This window comes from Athene noctua, chromosome Z, assembly GCF_965140245.1.
Source record: "Athene noctua chromosome Z, bAthNoc1.hap1.1, whole genome shotgun sequence".
NCBI classification, from domain to species: Eukaryota; Metazoa; Chordata; class Aves; order Strigiformes; family Strigidae; genus Athene; species Athene noctua.
Window position 1 is genome coordinate 54,628,553 of NC_134077.1, and position 22,995 is coordinate 54,651,547.

Here is a 22,995-nt window from a genome sequence, read left to right on the forward strand (position 1 = left end):
AATTCCTGGTTCTTCTGCTTCCCTGCTTGTTTTGATGAAGCTCTTTTTAACTACCATTTACCTTAAGAGGTTTAGAATATCCAGACTAAAATCCTTTTAAATTCTCCTGAGATACAGAAATGGCAAAGAGAGAGATTGAGTTGGGTTGTGCCATTGAATTTGTTAGTGTATTTACAGTCAGTACTAGCCAATTCCATAATTGTTGAGGGTCACTCTTGAATATCATTCTCTTTTCATAAAGTAATTGAGGTTAGCGGTTGTGTTCCTACATACTGCACTGCTGGCTAAATGAAAAGTGTAGAATTATCTGATGGGAGGCTTTATCACATATGTAAACTTGGAGAATATTCCATAAGTTCTACCTCCTAAATACTCTTTGAGAGGAAAATGCCTTGATTCAAGTTAGAAAAGAGATATGGCTTTTGATACTTCATGTTTGTTGCTTTTAATTACTAAATGTGTGAATAAATGCTTTCAGAATTAACACATGGAGCCTCTAAAGGTGGGGAAGAGGTGTTTGTGTCAAGGAGTAACTTTGTTGCCTTAAATAGTCTTATTTATGTGTCAGAACATAGCTATGAACTTGATCACAGATACAGTATTAATTCACTGATATTTTTTTTTTTTTTCATTCTGACGGAACTTCTATGAAGAGTCTTGTATTTGAAATCTTAGTATTTGAAGTAGTTTTTTTATAAATTTTGTCTCAGGTTTTAAAATTAATTTATACTTACAAATTTGGACATGATCTCTGTTTCTTTTCCAATGCCACTGGGTAAAGTCCTTTTAATACTGATGTACCCGAAGGGTAGACTAGGAAGCTCGAAAGGAATGTGGATGAATCATGCATTTATTCTCTGAGCTTTCTCTGATACTCTTAAATTTATTCTACAGTTCTTATTTGTTCTGTCTTTAGAGCAAGAGAGTGTATTAAATAACAAAATGTATTTTAAATAGTAATTCTATAGTATGTGTGGGTCCATCTGCATGTACCTATTTTGTATTTTAAATCTTATTTTTAAATTAGGGATTGCAGATAGGGACAAGAGAACTGGAGGAGATGGGAGCAAAATTCTGTATTGGCTTACTGCGTTTAAAAAGAATGACCTCACCTTTGGAATACAATCTACCTTCTAGTCTGTTGGATATTGAAAATGAGCTGATTGAGTCAAGCTGTAAAGTGACAAGGTAGTACATATTTTTATTCTATTTACTTTTTTGCAGGAAAGATTATAATTTCTCGAGTGATGTAAGGTTTCTCTCAAAGTTCTTCCACTCATCAAAAATAATGTTGATGTGTTGTGACCTGTTAGTGTAACAATAATCTGAATGTATTGGAGACCTATTGTGTTAATCCAGTTGATTCAAACTTTTGAAGAAAACAGTAAATGCAGAGTTAAACTATACATCACATTTGTTGCTGGGATAAACGCTGGCAATTTTAATGTCACTGGGGAGTTATTATGAGCAGTAAAACTCAGTAGGTCTTAGGTCTCAGTTGTCTCTGAGAGCATTTTTTTTCTTTTCTTTATTACTGGCTACAGTATTAAAAATGTGTTTAGACAGACTTAAAGTACATGTCTTAAAGTATTGTAAGAACTGTAAGTTTTTCTTCCAATTTTTTTTTTTTTTTTTTTTCTCTCAGATACAAAAACACTTAAAAAAGTTTGGGTCACAAAAGAAATGTATCCTGTCTGCTCAGTGGCTAACTTAATAACTTACTGCCAATTCTTAAAGCTCTAGATAGGCTTGCAGAAATATGCATGCTATTGTATATTTCCATTCATGTAATTCATCAGTGAAGTATACATGTGTACATGGTAGTTGGGGATGCACATCAAGTAAGTGATTTCAAATGTACAGGCATCTCTTTCTGAAGATCTCTTAGAGATTAAAAAAGAGTTCCAGATTTCAGAAAAGTATTAAATTAGAAAAGAGTAAGATTTACACATTATTACATGTTACTCCTTGGCATACTTAAAGCCAAAAATGTTTTTATAGGGGCCTTGGCTGTATCTCCATCTTAGCTAAAGCCATACAGTGGAAATTTGGGAGGAAAATTAAATTTATTATTGTTTTTTGTGCAGCTGAAACAAGGAGGTGCTTGAGACTAAGACTTTCATTAGATGCTAGACTAAGGAGCAGTTTGTCTGCAGGCCATACAAAACCAGCAGAGATATGGGAGGGCATCTGTGGTACTCTGTGGAAGGGGGAGATGATGTTTAGTTCCAGCATTTAAACACATAAGTGTTATCAGAATGTGGAGTACTGAGAAAGGCTGGAGCTTGTGTTCATGCTTAGCATTTATAGATAGTAATGAAAAGTGAAGTATAAGCTGAAAGGTGATAAGAACAATAGAAGAGTGTCTTAAGGAAGTTGTTAAAAATGTATGAAGAGTAGCTGTGATGTGTGAATATCTATCACTCCAGTGATGGCTGGATCCACCAGTATCATTAGCTCACTAGTACAGCATTAGCATACTTGTAATGGCTGGATTTTTACTGTCATATCAAATTTTGCATTTAGGCAAAGGTGAGTTAGTGAATCCTGGAAGAGATACAGTCAGAAGGTGGCTTTGGAGTAACCCATCCCCACCAGTGTGTAAGCCTTGCTGGAGTATAGTTAGACTCACTGAGAGAGACTCATATGTCAGATGCTGAAAAAAGCAGAAAGTGCTGAGAAGTGTTCTACTGGATCTGGTACTCACAAACAAGGATGTGCAGGTTGGGATGTGAACACTGAAGGCAGCCTTGGCTTCAGTGGCCATGAGATGATGGAGTTCAGGCTCCCAAGAGGAGGGAGCAGGACAAAGATCACAACCTTGGACTTGAGGAGAGAACACTTTGGTCTCTTCAGGTATTGGCTTGGAAGAGTCCCATGGGAAAAAGACCCTGGAGGGAGGAGAGGCCCAAAAAAGCTGCTGGATATTCAAGGACCATAAGCTCAAGAGCAGTCCACTCCCCTGAGCAGGAACTTAAGCAGAAATTCCAGGAAGCCTGTATGGATGAATGAGGAGCTCCTGGCAAAGTTCAAATATGTAAAGGAAATACTTGGAAGCTGGAAGCAGGGACAGGTAACCTGGGAGAAATATAGAGGCACTGTCTGAGTATGCAGAGACATGGTTAGTAAAAATAAAGTCTACCTGGAGTTGACTCTGGCATGGGATGTCAAAGGCAACAAAAAGAGCTTCTATAAGTAAGTAAGTAGTAAAAGAAGGACTAGGGAAGACATGGGCTCACGGCTGAATGGGGCGCAGGAGCCCCGTTGACACAGTACATGGAAGGTACTGAATGCCTTCTTCACCTTAGCCTTTACTAGCAAGACCAACTTTCAGTAATCTAAGGACCCAGAGTCTGGGGAAAGTCAAGAGCAAGGAAGACTTACCCCTGGTGGAATAGGTACAAGTTGGAGAATACTTGAGCAAACCAGGCTTACATAAGTCCATAGGTCCTGATGAGATGCACTCACAAGTGCTAAAGGAGCTCACTGATTTCACTGCAAGGGCACTCTCAATAATATTTGAATGATCATGGTGATTGAGACAGATGCCTGAAGACTGGAGGAAAGCAAGTGTCATTTCTGTCTTCAAGAAGAGCAAGAAGGACCTAGGGAACTACAGGCTGGTGTCCTGGTTCAGCTAGGATAGGGTTAGGTTTCCCCAGCAGAAGGGATCTTCAGCCGGGTTATTCATACCATGCTGGCGTCAGGTCCAGGGGCGGAACCTTTTTACCTTGCTCTTTGGTGGGCTTGGTGGCAGGAACCTGTTTCCGTGACCAGTTAGTGGTATTTCTCTGTATATCGTTTGTCTTGTTTACTGTTATTGCTGTTTATTGTTGTTATCATTGCTACTGTTGTTGTTCAGATTGTTTTATCACTCTGTTGTATTAAATTTCTTCTTATTTTAACCCGGGTTTGTGCCTCACTTCCAGCCTGACCGGCTGCGGGTGGGGGAGGGGCAACAGCAACGTGCTCTCTGGTCCTGGCAGGGCCTAAACCATTACAGCTGGTCAGCTTCACCTTGATCCCTGGGAAGGTCATGAAACAACTAATCCTGAAAAGCGTTTCTAGCCACATGAAGAAGGAGGAGATCATGAGTAGTCAGTATGGATTCACTAAGGAAAATCATGCTTGACCAACCTGATAACCTTCTAAAATGAACAGCTTGGCAGACAAGGGGAATTTATGGATAGTGTCTACCTTGACTTCAGTAAGGTTTTTGACACTGTCTACCATAGATCCTTATAGGAAAGTTGATGAAGTATGGGCTGGATGGGCAGACAGTGAGGTGGACCAAGAACTGTTTGAATAACTGGGCCCAGAGGGTGATGATCAGAAGCAATGATCTAGCCAGTAAGACTAACTGGCAGTGTGTCCCAGGGCACAATACTGGGTCCACTCCTGTTTAACATCTACGTTAATGACACGGACAATGGGACAGAGTGTACACTCAGCAAGTTTCAAAATGATGCCAGACTAGGAGTGCCTGATCCAGAGTGACCTTGACAGGCTGTAGAAGTGGGCTAACGGGAATCTCATGAAGTTCAGCAACAAGTGTGAAGTCCTGTACCTGAGGAGGAACAACCTGTCATGTCCCAGTTTCTCAGGATGATGACTCAGATTTGCTGATTCCCAGGTCAAGATTAAGGCAAAATGACACCAGGGATTCTTTAATTCACAAAGCTCAACTTTTACTTCCTCACAACAGATACTGGTATGAAACCTTGTTAGTAAGCCTTTCAACCTCCGCAACAAGTGGTAAACTGTATATCCTGCTGGGGCAAACTATAAACCTTACTACATACGTTCACAAGCAGCACATCTTACAACATGCCTCGACAAGCCTTGCCTTACACACAAAGATACAGGGATAGAGAAAAGGAGAGAAAGAGAGAAAAAGAGAGCAGGAGAGAAAGAGAGAGGAAGACAAACGAAAAAGAAAGATTTCACCAGTCCTGCTTCCAGTGTTGGTCTAGCCAGCCTAGATGTCCAGTTCCAGATGGGTGTACCACCCAGGGCTTTGATTTATGCCCTTTTACAATTCTTCACTCCTCCCCAAGGTAGGCACTTGGACTCATTGGGCTAATCAGACATCATGCGCAGTCTGTGCTTCTCAAATTCTCTTTGTTGCAGTGCGTGTGTAGTTTGTAGTTGCAGAATCTTCAGGAAATGGGTTGGTGGGCTTGGGGGTTGTTGTAGAGTTACTCCCCGGTCCCTGCAGGTATGAGCATTGTCTGACTTTCTTGGCACATGCATTGTGAAAATGGCTTCTCTATTGGCTCTTCACAGACTTGCTCAAGATAGGGAATTTCAGCCCCAGAAAAGTTCAATCTCACCTCTGTGGGACCCTGTCCCCTTCCTGCCATTACCTGCACAACCCCAGAGTGTCCATGGAGACCATCTCCTTTAACAAAGTTCTTTATCAGATGTTTGAGACACTAAATATGGTTTCGTCAGACTGTTGCACCACCCCATGCACCAGTACATGATGAGGGCTGACCATCTGGAAAGCAGCTTTGCAGAAAAGACTGTGAGGATCATAGTGGACACCAAGTTGAACATGAGTCAGCAATGTGCCCTGGCTGCAAAGGATAATGGTATCCTGGGCTTCATAGGAGGGTTGTAGCCATCAGGTCAATGACATGATGGACATGATCCATCCCTTCTCCTCAGCACTGCTGAAGCCATGTGTGGACTACTGTGTCCAGCTATGGGTTCCCCAGTACAAGAGAAACAGGGACATACTGGAGGGAGTCCAGTGAGGGGCTCCTAAGATGATGAATGGACTGAAGCATCTCCCATAGGAGGAAAGACTGGGAGAGCAGGGACTGTTAGTCTGAAGAGAAAGCTCAGGGGTCATCTTATTAAGGTGTACAAGTAACTGAAGGGAAGTTGTAAAAAAGCTAGAGCCAGGCTCTTTCCAGTGGTGTCTGGTGACAGGCTAAGATGCAGCAAGCACAAACTGTAGAGAAAATTCCATTTAAACATTATATGTATATAATGGTTATATAAATATTTGTTATGAGGGTGCCCAAACACTGGAACAAGTTTATCTTGGAGGATATGAAGTCTTTATCCCTGGAGATATTCAAAAGCTGTCTGGACGCGTTCCTTGGCAACCTGCTGTAGGTGCCCTGCTTGAGCTGGGTGTTGGATAAGATGACCTCCAGAGGTCCCTTCCGACCTCAGACAGTCTGTAGTTCTGAGAAAAAGGAGAAATGTCTTTTATGTCTGTGCTCAAGACACTGAGTGCTGGTGTTGTGGGCTGCTTCAAATCCGAGTGCTAATTTAGGCAATTAGAACACAGGATTATATACACATTATATTATCAATATTAATTATTAATATTAAATTAATATTAATGTTAATTATCTATACATTATTATTATATTATACAGGACAAGAGGTAATGCCCCCAGGCTGTGCCAGGGAAGGTTTAGTCTAGACGTTAGGAAGCATTTCTTTCCAGAAGGGGTTGTTAGGCGTTGGAATGGGCTGCCCAGGGAGGTGGTGGAGTCCCCATCCCTGGAGGTGTTCAAGAGTTGGGTTGACATAGTGCTAAGGGATATGGTGTAGTTGAGAATGGTCAGTGTGAGGTTAATGGTTGGAATTAGATGATCTTCAAGGTCTTTTCCAACGTAGATGATTCTGTGATTCTCACTTTTTGCTATATATTTTTCCTAGCTTAGTGTTACTAAAGGAGATTTACATTTAATAATTTAAAGCCATCAGATATAAGAAAAACAGTTAACAGACTTCTTCAATAAAGTTCAGTATTTGTTATGTCGATGTTCCTTATGTGATAAAAATCATAACTCTAGCAATGCAAAGAATCTGATTTCTTTTCCACTGCCTTAATTTCTTCAGTGCAGAAGAGTTTGGTTATTACATTTCACCATCTATAGCTGTATAACACTCGAATGTCATGATTAGGGGAAAATATTTTTTAAATTACTTTTTCTATATACAAATTCAGTTTCAAAATATTGAATGAACTTATTCAATGAACTCTCTCCAATTTAAAACTTTATATTTCAGTACAATTACTTTTGTGGTTTTCATGACCTGCTCCTTAGGGATGGAGACTGAAGCTTCCTGGTTTTTGAAGTTAGTGACTCCCAGTTACCTTTCTCAGACAACAGGATTATAAGCATTTCCACATACAGTCTCAATCATATTAATCTTATGATGAGCCTCATGTTATTTTTCATCCCATGCTCACATGTGCCAAGCCAACTACACTCTGTTTTTGCAGTACTAAGTCTTTTATACTGGATTTTCTGAAAACACTAATAAAACAGTCCTCATGCTCCTTGCTCCCACCAATAAAATATAAACTAAGTCAGAGACAGTTTTCCTCCTCCCCCCTAGCATAGTCATACTTTACATGCAATTCATTTTGGTACATAATAGTTATTCTATAATTAGCTGTATTAATAAAGTATTTTATCTGGAAAAGGAAGTTCAAACTATGCGTGTCTATTTGTATCCCTTTCTTCAGGATTTGCTTTATTTCATAACATCAAAACAACCCACCTTCATGTTTGTTCCTTTTCTCATCTAGCTTTTCTCATCTAAACTTTATGTGTAACCACAGCAGCCTTATGTACAGCCACTGATTTGTCTGATGCATAATCAAACAAATTTTTTTAAGCAAAGTTACCTAAGCAATCACCTCTAATTAAAGACATGGAAAATAATTTAAGTACCTAATACTTAGCCTGGCAAAATGTTCCTCTATTAAATCTAGAACATGGCTAGATTTTTTTATTCTTTTTTTAAATTATAATTCCAGTATCCTTCAGGAATGACCTGTCTCTATGCATGATAATAGGAATTTGCTATCTGGATAACTGGGTTGACTCCTTTTTATTTTGATAGCTGTGCTGTATGCCATAGAAGCCATGTATATGCACCATTTTTGCATAAGCAAGTAACTATAATTTTGTTCACAGTACCTCCACTATTAGCAATAAGACTGCCTTATATCATTTATGTTTGCACATTATCTTCACAGAATCACAGAATCATCTTGGTTGGAAAGGACCTTGAAGATCATCCAGTCCAACCATTAACCTCACACTGACAGTTCCCAACTACACCATATCCCTCAGCGCTATGTCAACCCAACTCTTAAACCCCTCCAGGGATGGGGACTCCACCACTGCCCTGGGCAGCCCATTCCAACACCCAACAACCCCTTCTGGAAAGAAATGCTTCCTAATATCCAGTCTAAAATCTTCTTTCATTTGTTGCTAAAGGGATTAATACTGCCATAGGTGGAATTAAGAGATGGTCTGATCTTTGTTTCCATCTATACAGGCCATCAGACTTAGAGATGACTTGGAAAAGTCTGTCTAGCGCAGAGCAATTTTGTTCTGCCCTCCAACAAATACACCCATATTACAATTGTGCCAGATATCCTTGGGGTCAAAGTTTCCTGTCTTTGGTAGCATTTGCTGCATGCCTCAGCAGAAAGTTCAAAAACCTATATTGTTTATCAATGATTATGCTCAAGGGGGAGGTCTCATGTTTATTTTCAGGGACTGGCTTATAGTCAGAACTGTAGCACATACCGTAAAACCAGTTGTAGTTAAAGGACAGCTCTTTTATGGTAATGGAGACACCATGTTCCTCTATTCTGAATATAATTTTAAATAAATTTAAATATAATAGACTTGTTTTAATGAATTCTACTCTCTCAAAAAGTACTGGACAAAGTTGTAGTAGACAAGTATTGATGGGATCTTTTTTTAAAAAAAAAAGCAGTGAGGAATATTCGGATTTTAACAGCCAAAGGAAGTTGTGGTTCAGCATGGATTTTCCCTTGGTCTTTCAGAGGCTTTTTTTGGGGGGTGGTGTAGGTTTAATTTAAGCAATATTTTTGTATGATCGTGGAACAAGTTCTCAAGGCTATGTTGTATTTCCATTGTACAGTGAAAAGAAGCCTGGACACTACCTCAAGATATTCCAGTTCATTCAGATTCCATAAAGATATTTTTTCTTGTGATCTTGGGGGGATGAGAGGCACTCTAGAATGTTTTGCTAGAACGATACAACTAGTTTACATAGATACAGTGAGTACCAGTTCCTAGCAACACCTCTAATAATGCTTAGCAAACTCCTGAGCTCTCCTCTTCCAACTTCCCAGGCCAATGATGATGAAATGTAGAGAAGCCTGTGGCTGGTATTTCTGGCTACTCAAAACTGAAACACAGGGAGTTGAGCACCCTAGCTGTGTGAGACCTCACTGCTGTTTGAAGGAAAAGTTTACTTGTTTTCTTTCTCCGCCCCTGTGACCAGTAAGGATTTGGCGACTTTTCTGTGCAGCAGAAGTCCCTCTCTTTGCAATTAACATAAAGTAGATTTTTTTTTTCTATTTCTTAGTGCTTTAAAAACCAGATTTTTATTAACATGTCTTGAAACCTGTATGCCAAGTCTGTGAAATATGTTGTTGATTTGTCTTTTGATTCGATTGTATCTACTGCGCTGAAGTTTTAGTGTTTCTGTACAGTTGTAGACAAGATAGTAAAAATAACGATCAGCTGAGGTATCTATTAAATGTTTATTCACTTGAGTGCTGGAAGTATGTCAGAGCCTCTATTGAATAAAATTTATAAAGCTTATTTCAGTTTCTCTTCAGAGGCAGTCATGGGTCAGAAGATAGTCACACTATTCCTTGCTTTATATGCCAAGACTTCCATTGCCATTATTGTATTATAATAAAAGTACTTCTTACACTTTATATACTTATACTGACATGATTCATGGCTTATAACTTACCATTAGAGATGAATGAGAAGCAACCTACAGAAAATGCAGGTAAAAAATTAACGAATAAGAAGTATAAAAGAATAGTTTTTACACAGATGTAATGTCCCTGTAACTTTGGAGTAGAGCAATGACTAAGATTGTAGTTATTTCCTTTATATTTTGGATGTTACTAGTGTTACTTTTTACAAAACTGCAATTTTAATGCTTTAGAAGATAAGCAAGCAAGTTTAAACATTCAAGTCTAAACTACACAGAAGCACTGCTTTTATGTTTTGCAAATGATTTTGAGGGTTTCTCAAGTTCTTTTGTGATTTTACTGGTTGCACTTAAAATGACCAAGTAAATGCTAATATTTTAAAATATACCTCCAGTGTTTCATTACACATAGGCTCAGTTTCCATGAGTTAATTTTGAACCATGTCTGAAACATATTTGACTTAAGAGAAATAAAGCAATAGATTTATTTCCCTCTGGCAGTGCACTTTAACATTTTAAGTGATGAATTAAACACTTTATTTTTCTTTAATTATTTCAAACCCATTTGCCAATGTTTTCTCCCCCAGTTCCAAATGGAAAAGATTAGACTAAATATATTGATCTTGTAGTAAGAATTATAGTTGTTATGCTGACAGGTTTGATAGGCTCTGTATGCAATGAAACAAAAACACATGACTGCAGTTGTAAATGTTGGGACTTACTGGAATTATCCTTTGTGCAATAACTTGACCTCTTTGGAAATTCTACTAATTTCTTCGATTGTTTTGAGGCTCATTGCTATATTTTAGAATATGGTGTATTTTTGTTTGTTAATTTGATTTAATTATAGCAGAGAAGCAGACTGAGCTTTTGGGACCCAGCATGTGTAGAAAGTGGTAGAAAAACTATACTGCCAAAAGGAGCTGTGGGAAGGAAAAATTCTGATGCAAAATCCATTTTCAGCACTTAGTCTTACACTTGAGAAAAGACATGAGACTGCTGTGGAAGGAGTGAGGGCTATAAGCAGTGAGAATGTGTCCAAGATGTTCTTGTAAAGGGTGTCTCTCTAGGCTGCCAGAAGGAAACTGAATTTGTCCTACTTTATTTCCCTCCCCCTTAATGACTTTTAAACTTTGCCCATACATGTGCATACTTCTTCTTCACCTGGGAGTAAAAGGTTTTTCCTTCCTACTCTCCTGCAGCATTTGAGATTTTCTCAGTCTTCCTTCCAGTACCTTAGGAATACAACTTAGTTAAAAAGCAGGTATCTTATGCTGCAACTTTTGACCCATCTCTCCCTTTCAGAAGGTTGGAAGAAAAAGCTATCAAAGATGAGACCCAGAATTTTAGTGGTGGTCCTAGTGGCAGTGCCCATCCTCCTCTGGCCACCCACTTGTGGCCTAAAGGAAAGTGATTGCTTTTAATTCTGTGTAGACTGTAGTATCAGAGTACTGTTTGTCTTCTCTAGGGCAAAATAAGGAAACCAGTAGTGTCGGGAAAAAAAATAGAAACACACAAAAAAAGTATGATGAACAACTTATATATTCTTCATACTGTTTTCCAAGCTTTTCTTCCATTCCTGGTAGCATGATGCAAATATTAGTGTGTGCTACAGTCAATGATTATTGAATCCAACTGTTCAATCCAGTTTTGAGTTTCACAAAATGTATTTCAGGGTGACAGCAAAAAAAAAAGGTGTTGAGATTACTCTTCATTAAGCTGTGGAGTAAAATTCTGTAACTCTAAAAGTGGGAATATTTAAAACAAGACTTAAATGGGATTTGGATACCCAGCTTCTATGGCTTAAATAAGAGTTGGACATGTTATTCTCTTTAGACTTGGAAATTCCCTTGAGGAAGTATCCTTTCTGCTTGGGAAAAGCACATACCTGAAGAGCTCCTGAAGAGGACAGCACATATGTGTGCATGTGTGACGTTGCCTACTGTAGCAGCATTGCTGATCTCTAAAAGAGAATATAGACCCTAAAGGGAAATTGAAAGTCTGGAGAAATTATTCCTTTGTGATACTTCCTGATTCTCTTTCTCCTCTAAAATTTTCCCTCCCTGAGCCATGCAGTTTTAAAAGGAATCATTAGTTCTTCGGATTTTTCTCTCCTTCCTTTCCCAAGTCCCCAGGTAGCTGCAACTCTCCATAGTTTGGCAGGGAATATTTCTTAATTTTTTCTTCCAAAGTTTTAAAATATATATACAGTTCCCCTGTAGTCTCAGAAAACTGCTGATCTCCATGGGCTTGAAATTGGTAATGGTTGTGTCTGGCTTGTGGATTAATTTCTCTGTAGTTGAGTTCATGAATAATGAAGAATCCATCCACATCTTTTAGGGGACAAATTTTAGTTTGAAAAAATATACCATGTTAGTGAATAGGTTTATTTTTTAATATGTTTGGAGCATTAATGTAAATTTTAAAAATAGTAAATGATTATAGTTTTTAAAATTATTATGTTTTAGAAAAAAGTTGTATTCATTCCTAAATTCAGTGTATTCAGTGACAAGTGATGTAGTAAATACTCTTTTTTAAATGAAAGGGATATTCTTAAAGTTCTTCATAAATATGAAGACCACAGTATTGTATCAGGTTATTTAGGAGTTCATCTTTTTACCCATAAAATATTATTTAAGTAAAATCTGGAAAATTTCAGGGGTTTAGATAGTATTATCTTTTAACTGCCATGACTTCAAAGACAATACACAGATTACGGTACCCCTTACATTACAGAACTGTAGTTGTGTGATAAACCTCTATAAACCTGAGAAAAATAATTGTTTATTTTTAAAAGGAAAAGCAGGAGGTGTAGGGGTAGAGGAAGAGGGATTATTGAGCAAGTTAATTAGAAACAGCCCAAGGGAAAAGTTAGGAAATTAAAACCCATAGAATCAGCATGACGGCAGCTAAAAATATATTGTCACAAGATATGCCGAAGATGGGGAGCGGCAGGGAGGCAAATACAGAATTTGATTAAACAGCAAGAAATTTTTTCAGGTGCTTTGATTTCATAGAGTGGTTTGGGTTGGAAGGGACTTTAAAGACCATCTATTTCCACCCCCCCTGCCATGGGCAGGGACACCTTCCACCAGACCAGGTTGCTCAAAGCCCCGTCCAGCCTGGCCTTGAACACTGCCAGGGAGGGGGCAGCCACAGCTTCTCTGGGCAACCTGTGCCAGTGACTCACCACACTCACAGGAAAGAGTTTCTTCCTTATATCTAATCTAAATCTCCCCTTTTTCAGTTTAAAACTGTTACCGCCCTCATCCAGCCACTACACGCCCTGATAAAGAGTCCCTCCCCATCTTTCCTGTAGCCCCCTTTAAGTACTGGAAGGCCAATATAAGGCCTCCGCAAAGCCTTCTCTCTTCTCTGGGATGAACAACCCCAACTCTCTCCGCCTGTCCTCATAGGAGAGGTGCTCCAGCCCCCTGATCATCTTCATGGCCTCCTCTGGACCTGCTTGAGCAGGTCTGTGTCCTTTTATGTTGGGGGCCCAAAGCTGGACACAGTACTCTGGGTGGGTTTCTGCATTTCTTGTGACCCAGCCTCAGTAAAGCAGTGGAGTAATAATTACACTTTTCAGATTGTTGTGGTTTGAACCCAGGGGGCAACTGTGCACCACGCAGCCACTCGCTCATCCCTTTCCTCTCAGGAATGGGAAGGAGAAAATAAAACCAAAGGCTTTGGAATCAAGATAAGATAAAATGAAAGAGTAATTTTAGCAAAGATACTGGTTATTTTCGTCATTTTTTGTCTCTCCTAAATGGATACAATTTTGATTTAGACACCCAGTTCACTAACCATCATAGTGTGTTGTTGTCCTAGTTACAGCTTAAATAATCTTTAAAAGTACTTAGTTTTGTGGAGCATTCCTTTTTTCATGTCTTAATGAGTACAAGCTTGTTTAGTGAACCATGATACAAATGGTTTTAAATGTAAATCCAGAGACCATGACTGTATTAAATTTTTGATCATTTATTTTCTTTAGATCTTCTGTCCTTTTTTCTCTAAGATAGTACTAGTAATTCTTCTCATTTGTTCTTCACCCAAATTTTGAATTAACTGTCCACAGCACAATGAACAGAGATTGCATTGCAGATTTCAGGTGGTCCGCTTAAGTTCCTTTAGAGGAAAGACCTAAAAGACCATTAGAAAGAAGCAGTGATTAATCCTTTTAATTATAAAGCCACAGCCAGGCTAGGCTTGTGCCTTAAGACAAAATTCATCAAAATTAATATGCAAACATTTCTACAAGTACCCTGTGATCTTTCTCAATAAGAACATTCTATTATGTATGAGTTCTATATGATTTGATTATTAGGTAAAATGCATTAGAAATCCTTCTTAGGACTTCAACTGAATATAAAACTACTTATGAAATATTTAGGAATACTTAGTGCTTTTAATCAGATAGCTTTTTATGTCCCAAGAGAGGTTAGTAAAACTGGGTCTAGAAAACACTTCTTTCTTTTTTCGTCTCTCTGCCCTAGGGAGTTGAGAGGATCAGAAAGTTGTATTTTAAGCTTTCTCCAGTTGACACTAGAGGTGTTAGTCCTTTTGTTCTTGGAGGCCGTTAAGTAAGGGCATAGACCATTCTGTGTGCAGTGGCTTGGTTCCTTAAATCCTTAAGCGAGGCCTAACATACAAATTATAAGTTTTAACTGCGTCCAAGTGTGTTAAGACCTGATAGGAGTCAAGTGATTCATGTGGGAACTTAGTTGTGGGTGTAAACATGAATCCATGTTTTGTCATCTCTGGTGCATACAGTGTAATTGCTCAAAGTGCTTTTCAGTAAAATATGTATTTTAATAAAATACAGAGATTTCCCAACTGAACTTTTGTAATCTCATCTGTTTTCTGTTTTGTTTATACCTTATAGCAACTGCTGCTTCTTCATGTAGTTGTATCTTCCTGCAACAACTTCAGATACTGCTATAATTACATGGAGTTCTTACAGGCCATTAGTGTAGATCTATAACATGTAGTTAATTTTTCATGACACATTTGGATAATGAGTTGTGTATGATTAATTAGTTCAAGGTCTTACAAACACAGTTTGGCTCCCAGTTGTTTTATGTACAATTAAAAAATTGATACTATTTCATGTAAATTGCTCCTTTCCTGAGGTAATTTTTGGATTGTTGTATGTCAGGATAGACACAGGTCATGGTCTGAATGTATTGTTCCAAGTAAAACTTCTAACATGATTCATGCAACTTCTTGTTCATTTTAGCCCCACTACCTATGTGTTGGATGAAGATGAGCCTCGATTCCTTGAAGAAGTTGATTACAGCGCAGAGAGTAATGATGATCAAGACATTGAATTAGCTGATAATGCAGGAGATTATGAGGCAACTAATCAAGAAGATGGACTTTCAGACTCAGATTCAACAAGGATTCTCCTTTCTTGAACCATCTGTGCAGCCAGTAATAGGAAATAAAGTATCTTGGATTTTTAAAGTCAAATACTTCTTTGCTTTTGTCTACCAAGGGGATAAGCTTTAAGGAAACACAAATCATAGAATCATCATAGAATGGTTTGGGTTGGAAGGGACCTTAAATATCATCTATTTCCATCCCCCCTGCCACGGGCAGGGACACCTGCCACTAGAACAGGTTGCTCAAAGCCCCGTCCAGCCTGGCCTTGAACACTGCTGGGGGGGGGCAGCCACAGCTTCTCTGGGCAACCTGTGCCAGTGTCTCACCACCCTCACAGGAAAGAATTTCTTCCTCATATCTAATCTAAATCTCCCCTTTTTCAGTTTAAAACTGTTACCGCCCTCATCCTACCCCTACACTCCCTGATAAAGAGTCCCTCCCCATCTTTCCTGTAGCCCCCTTTAAGTACTGGAAGGCCAATATAAGGCCTCCGCAAAGCCTTCTCTCTTCTCTGGGGTGAACAACCCCAACTCTCTCAGCCTGTCCTCATAGGAGAGGTGTTCCAGCCCCCTGATCATCTTCATGGCCTCCTCTGGACCTGCTTGAGCAGGTCTGTGTCCTTCTTATGTTGGAAGCCCAGAGCTGAATGCAGTACTCCCAAGTGTGGTCTCACGAGAGCAAGAGTACAGGGGGAGAATCCCCTCCCTGAACCTGCTGGCCACACTTCTCTTGATGCAGCCCGGGATAAGTTGGCTTTCTAGGCTGCGAGCACACATTGCTGGCTCCTCATAGTGAGTTTTCCATCCAGTAATACCCCAAGTCCTCCTCTGCAGGGCTGCTCTCAACCCACTCACTGCCCGGCCTGTATTTGTGTGTGGGATTGCCTCAACCCATGTGCAGGACTTGGCACTTGGCCTTGTTGCTCTTCATGAGGTTTGCACAGGCTCACCTCTCAAGCCTGTCAGGGTCCCTCTGGATGGCCCTTTCCCTCCAGTGTGTCAAGTGCACCACGCACCTTGGTGTTGTTGGCAAACTTTTCCCACTGTCCATGTCGCTGACAAAGACGTTAAACAGCGCTGGTCCCAGTACTGACCCCTGAGGAACGGCACTTGTCGCTGGTCTCCACTTGGACATGGAGCCATTGACCACTCACTCTCGAGCGTGAGCATCCAGCCAGTTCCTTATCCACTGAGTGGTCCATCCATCAAATCCATGTGTCTCGAATTCAGAGACAAGGATGTTGTGTGGGACAGTGTCAGATGCTTAGCACGAGTCCAGGCAGATGATGTCAGTTGCTCTTACCTTATCTACCAACACTGTAATCCCATCGCAGAAGGCCACCAAATTTGTCAGGCATGATTTACCCATAGTGAAACCATATTGACTGTCATCACTCACCTCCTTATTTTCCATGTGCCCTAGCGTAGTTCCCAGGAGGATCTGCTCCATGATCTTGCCAGGCACAGAGGTGTGACTGACTGGCCTGTAATTCCACAGGTCTTCCTTTTCTCCCTTTCTAAAATGGAGGTTGTGTTTCCCCTTTTCCGGTCAGTGGGAACTTCACTGGACTGCCAGGACTTCTCAGATATGATGGATAATGGCTCAGCCACTTGATCCACCAGTTTTCTCAGGACCCATGGATGCATCTCATCATGTCCCATGGACTTGTGCACCTTCAGATTCCTTAGATGGTCTCAAACTTGATCTTCTCCTATGCTGGGCAGTTCTTCATTCTTCCAGTCCCTGTCTTTGCCTTCTGTGGATGGGGCAGTGTGGCTGGAGCACTTGCCAGTGAAGACTGAGGCAAAAAAGGAATTGAGTACCTCAGCCTTCTCCATATCCCGGGTAACCAGGTCCCCCATTTCCTTACGGAGAGGGCTTGCATTTTCCCTAGTCTTCCTTTTATCACCAGTATACCTATAGAAGCTTTTCTTGTTGCCCTTGGCATCCCTGGCCAGATTTAATTCTATCAGGGCTTTGGCCTTCCTAACCTGATCCCTGGCTGCTGGACAGTTTCTCTGTATTCCTCCCAGGCTACCTGTCCTTGCTTCCATCCTCTGTAGGCTTCCTTTTGTGTTTGAGATTCTCCAGGAGCTACTTCTTCATCCGTCCAGGTTCCTGGTGTTCTTACCTGACTTTCTCTTTGTCAGGATGCATCGCTCCCGAGCTTGGAGGAGATGATCCTTGAATATTAACTAGCTTTCTGGGGCCCCTCTCCCCTCCAGGGCTTTATCCCATGTGATAATGGGCCTGCCTAGGTCAAGGACAATAAATATTTCTCATTTCTGATAAATTGTCATTTCTTTTATTTAAGGAGTTCTGTGTTTTCTTCTAGCAGTAAGTAGATAGATTTATATTTACTGGTTCATTTTCTACGGAGTAGCACTGCATGGCATTTTGTGTTCTTAAACCCTGTTTTCAGAAAAATGGATTATAATTTATGGTGTGTCAGAGTACAGAAACTAATTATTTGTGGAACGGTTCTTTGAGTTCCTTCCTGAAGAATACTTATGTGCAGGATTTATAAATTAATTTCTGTATGTGTGTGTATATGGATGTATGTATACTGAGGTGAAGAGGTTATTTTTCAACATTATTTCAAAGATACTTGACTGTGTTTGAAGCAATGTACTGCCTGCTCTGGAACCATTCAATAATTACTAAATTAAAAATGAAAAAATGATGTATGAATTGTTGCACTTGTTTCTTGCTTCTGAGGATTATGTGTTTTTGCCACAGTACTAGATGAAAATACACCGTGTCTGTTCACAGTTCAGGAGTTTTGCACAGTGACTAATGCATCCTGTGCTCACAAAAACTATACACTTGTTTAAAACACATTCCCATAAAATAGGCATGGTTTAATATGAAGAGGATTTTTTTACGTGTACACAAGAAGTGGTTAAGTATGTACAGGGTATGCACGTTCAGCTACCCAGTTGCACAGTTTTTCTTTTTCAATATGCACGTAGTTAAAAAGAGTTCACTTTACTGGGAGCACATTAACAATATACCCAGTTCAAATGCTTGAAGAGGGAAGGTGCATTTAGGTTTAAACATCTTTTGCCTGGTCTCAGTCCAGTTTTTACCCTGCTCTGAGAAGAAGATACAACTGTAACTTCCTGAGTTCTCTTCCAGCCTGAGTAATTATTCTGTGATTCTGTATTCTTCATGTTTAAAGTCAAGCTGTCAAGCATGGGATTTATATTTCATCTTCTCCTGTCATCTACTAATTCTTATTGCCTCTTGCCTCTGCTTAGAATAAGATTCACTAGAGAATGCAGTTGTAGCCCATTGTTTACAGAACTGACATGTTTTGCAATGAAAAATATTTTTCCAAAATTTTTTTACTTTATGTGACCCAATTGTGGCATTCATTGTTCTGCTGCATGTGCAAAGGCATGAAGAATACTACTACTAAATTACATCAGGTTTTTAACTGATAAGAACCTTGTGTATGTTTACTGTTGCAAATAAAGCTGTATTTTGGAGGAGAAGGGTGTCTTTGGTAGAAGGATTAAAAAAAAATAAAATTGAAGAGAATTAACTGTATCAGTGATTCTGTCAGGAGATGGCTTTTCACCAGGATCTGCTGTTTCAAATGCAACATTCTTTGGTTATGACTGTCCGTACCATCCTGATTCTTAAACGAGAAGGGTTTTAGATTCCTCATGATATGCTACTGTATTTTTTGTTTAAAGGCTTAAATTTGTATTAATAATTATGCAGTTTTGAGAGGTAAAGGTATAATGGAAACATTTACATTCTTGTCCATTTATAATTTTCTCTAGCAAAAATTATCATTGCTTGTGTTCTATAAGCTACATACTCTAAATAAGAGAGTTTATTTAATACCCTGTTGAAGAGGAGCCCTCTGCATTGAAACTGTAGGGGAATCTGGGAATCCACCAAATGGAAGGATTAACCTTGGAACAGAATTTTAACTATCTGTAAATCAGCCCAGTGAGAGCAATGCAGAATGCTCATATTGCTGCATCAGTCTTATACTAGTTATCTACATGAACAGTTTCTCATCCTTAAGGATTTGTACTTCTGTACCTTACATAAACAATTTTAACTTACATTTCAGGGGGTGCAGGATGCCACATGTTAGTTAACCCAATTGTGCGTTTCACCTTAGTTTTTATATGTATCTGTATTAATCCTGGAACACTGTTTTCATGCTGCAAGCAAAACTAGAAATGTACTTCATCTGTTTAGAAAGAATTGTGGCCTAGTAGTACAAAATTGTCTTTTAATCAGAGTAAATACGTATATATGTTTTTCTCATGGCTTCTACAGCTTTTAGTCTGTGCAAAGAAGGAGCTATGAATGACTTATATACTGGCTCAGGATAACAGGCACTTTCCTAAAATAATAATGTTGTGTTTGTACATTAGATTCTAATGCACTTACGCATTAGGTTAGATGTGTATATCTGATTAGAGGGGATGTCACTCTGGCAGCTGTGGGTCTGAACTTCTACGAGTGCAGTTTGGATGCAAGATTGAAACTTTGTCCACAATGTTGAAAATGCAAAGGCCCTCACCTCTTAACACCTTTTGCGGCGCTTTTTCAAGTGTGTTCTGAAAGGCGGAGTCCCCATTTATACTCAGATGCCAGTTCATGGGAAGAACTGCCGCAGTGGTAACTGCTTCACACTGTTTATCCCTTCTATATGTTTCCATTGTTGCAGCAGTGTTGCCAGACACATGCTGGTATCCCCTTTTATCTGTTTTGTTGGGAAGTCTAGTATTCAGCTGAAAACGGAGCAGCTGAGGCTTGAGCACACACTCCCTTCCGTTACTGTGCTATTCACCCCAAATAAATCAGGAGAATGGATAGCGAAGAATGGTAGCTTCTTGAACTGTCACAAATCAGTCATCTAGCATGGTCTGTACAGGATAGTTGACTCTATTTTATGCATCCAAGAAGTTTTAAATGATGCTCTTTACTACAAGCATGACTGATTCTGTATAGGAAAAGAAGATATATATTTTTTTCCAGTAATAACAACAAATAAGATTATAAAAAGTAATTACATCTGTGCTATTATTTACCATCTAGCTAATTGCTGGATGGTTAATTATTTCCTTTCAAGATGTAATACAAGTTGCAGCACTAATTTTGGTATTACGTCTTCACTGGGGACATATCCTGGTGTACTGTAACTTATACCTAAGACTGCAGTTTGTGCCTGGTCATTTTTGGACGTGGATTGCTTTCTCAGCCTGACTTATCAGGGAAAACTGGTTTGAATCACAAATAAGACTGCAGTAGCACTAAACACTGTTCACAAAATGCAAACATTCAAAGTTTCAGGTAGTTTCTATTGTAACGCTGTCATAGATATAATTGTTGCAGTGTTATTATGCATGCCCCAAATAAAAATACTAATAAAAATACATAATAAGGAATTATTTACAATCACTTTGCTTCCCTATTATTGGTTAGTAATGTTTAAAGTATTTTTCATCATAGCATTTGCAGCAATATACCTACCTGTAAGAACTGGGGTGTGCTTAGCATTTCAGAAAGGAGGATATTTTTGTTCTCTGTCAAGTTAAAGTCAGTGTGCTGCAGGCTTAGAGTACCATTTGCATATTAATAGATTGAATTATAACTCTCTTAAAAAGTGTAATACTCATCAATGTATGTAAAACATGTGAAGTCTTTGGATGAACCACAATGAAAACCTTTGCAGAGCAAACAGAAGAGGAGAGTCTTTTGGTGCGAGTCTTTCCCTCCTACACAGATAATAGACATTTCATCTGATAGAGGAAAGGCACAAGTTTATTCCTCAATGAGTCATCCCGTTATTTTTACTTTTTTTTTTTTTTTTTTTTTTTTCAGTAGCACTTTTAAGATTAGAGACAATTTTTTGAGGGAAAACTTAAGATAAAAACCGATCTAGTTGTATGGAGCTGCCTGAAGAGAGCAAGTGGGAATCATCAATGTCACTTTTGCAAATACACATGCAGCTTACTTAGTTACATCTGTCGTGTTACTTTAGGTTGAACAACTTCCTTCACAACCTCTGTTGTCCAAACTGTTGTAGGGTGTAGAAGAGTCACAATGACTCTTAAATTGGTCAAAGGATATTTTACTTTGATCTTAATGTTCTAAAGTCGCCAGGATGTAGAACATTTGAGATATGACCTTGCATCTTGTTTGCTTAAATAAACTAACTGTAGATTGCTTTGAAAGAAGGGCTTCAAAATATGAAATGCTAAACAGCTTTGACACCTAGTAAAGAATACGTTATCTTAAATTATGGATAGCTTGGCTATTTTTAATAGTATCATATAGGGAATTTGTTTAGTCCCTGTAAAATACTTCATAACTATGAAACACACCCCCTTAATTATTCTGTTATTAGAGAAAGTTAGGTGCATTTTTTTTTTTTAAAAGCATAATATTGTTAGTGCAGCTTTTGAAGCAGTTCAGAAAGAATCGTGGTTGAAAATTATGGGTTTAACAACAAAGGAAACAGCACACCATAGGATTTGTTGATCCAAATGATGTGGTTACCAAATGCCAACCAGCTGCTACTTTTTGCTGCCTATGCAGCATTCTTACCACAAGATATTTGTGCTTAGTGTGTGCCCTTCTTTCTTAGAATGGTGTTATTTAGTGTGCATCATTTTTCAGGGTAGATTGGAAGAATGCATACTTAAACTAGCAGCATCACATAGCACTACCATAAATTTTCACTGAGCTGAATGCTAAATAATAAAAGAACCTGACTAACAAAATTCTACAATAGTACTTCCATGCATGAAACACTGCTGTTAACATGGAGCGGGGAGATTGTGTGGAGTAGATTGGGTAATGACCTGAAGTAGGACTCTTCACTGTCTCTCCAGATTTTCAAAGGTAAGATAATAAATGTACAAAAGGATCTCCACAATTTAATACAGACTAAGGACTTTTTACCAAATGCCAGAGTACCCTTACCTATCTTTTGTCCTACTCACTTCAAAAGAATAAGCTCTAGATTCTCTTGTGGTGTATTAACTCACTCTATTACTCAATTTTGGTTTTTTTCTTTCCCTGAAAATGGCAAATGGAGTCTAAAAATGACATAATACTATTGTAGAAGTCTTCATACAGTTTAATCTGCATAAGGTGTCTCAAGTTAAGTTCTAAGGTTATTAGAAAAGCTGTCAAGGTCACACTGAAGTTTGCCCCAGACGCGTAGGTCCATGGCCCATGAAGGGTCAAGACAGGTGATCAACTTTTACAGAACGTCTTGCTTCCTTTCATACCTGAAAATGAAACAAAGGTTATTTGCCTTCCAGGCAGCTGGGAAAGGCAATGCAGGCTGAAGCCAAAACCTGGGTCACCCGGCCCATGTTTTATTTGCAGCTTGCAGTCTTCTTATGCTTAACCCTGGCACCTGAAACAGCTCTGGGAGGCTACTGGCTTTCAGAGTTGCACTGTTCTGTACAGGGCTGGACTTTCATCACTTAAATGGTTGCAGACTGGTCTCCTTAGCAAGTCTCACTTAGCCTTTCAGGGTTTTAAACCAGAAGTGTTGTCTTCTCTGGCTAACTATTAAGGCAACATAAACCGCTCTCAGATGGCAGCATTGCATTTGTGCTCACTTCATCCACAGAAGAAAATGAACATGATAATATTTCAGTATAAACAAGACATGAAACAGAGTAAGGAAGACAGATGATCTTTAAGATTTTGTTTAATATTTGCTTAATTGTACCATATTTACATAAATCATATTAATGATACAAGTAGTCGAGCTGACCCCACATTAAAACGGCTCAGTTGTAAAGACAAATTGGAATGAGGTGTCTTGCACAAACCCTCAGCCAACAGTCTGCCTTAATGCTTGGCTTTGATCCA

General features: G+C 39.1%; 1 protein-coding gene across 6 annotated transcripts in view; it reads left to right on the forward strand.

The window, feature by feature from the left end:
* The window catches only part of AGTPBP1 (ATP/GTP binding carboxypeptidase 1), a 68,302-nt gene extending 49,892 nt beyond the window's left edge, over positions 1 to 18,410 (forward strand). For 4 of the 6 annotated variants that reach the window (XM_074931736.1, XM_074931739.1, XM_074931737.1 and 1 more), the window contains 2 exons: positions 1,028 to 1,188; positions 14,987 to 18,410. In XM_074931736.1, coding sequence (XP_074787837.1) covers positions 1,028 to 1,188; positions 14,987 to 15,164 — 339 coding nt within the window. In that variant the 3' untranslated portion in view covers positions 15,165 to 18,410. Of the gene's footprint in view, positions 1 to 1,027; positions 1,189 to 14,986 lie in introns of those variants that run through there. The other 2 variants (XM_074931742.1, XM_074931740.1) reach the window with 2 other exon arrangements.
* The last annotated feature ends 4,585 nt before the right edge of the window (positions 18,411 to 22,995 follow it).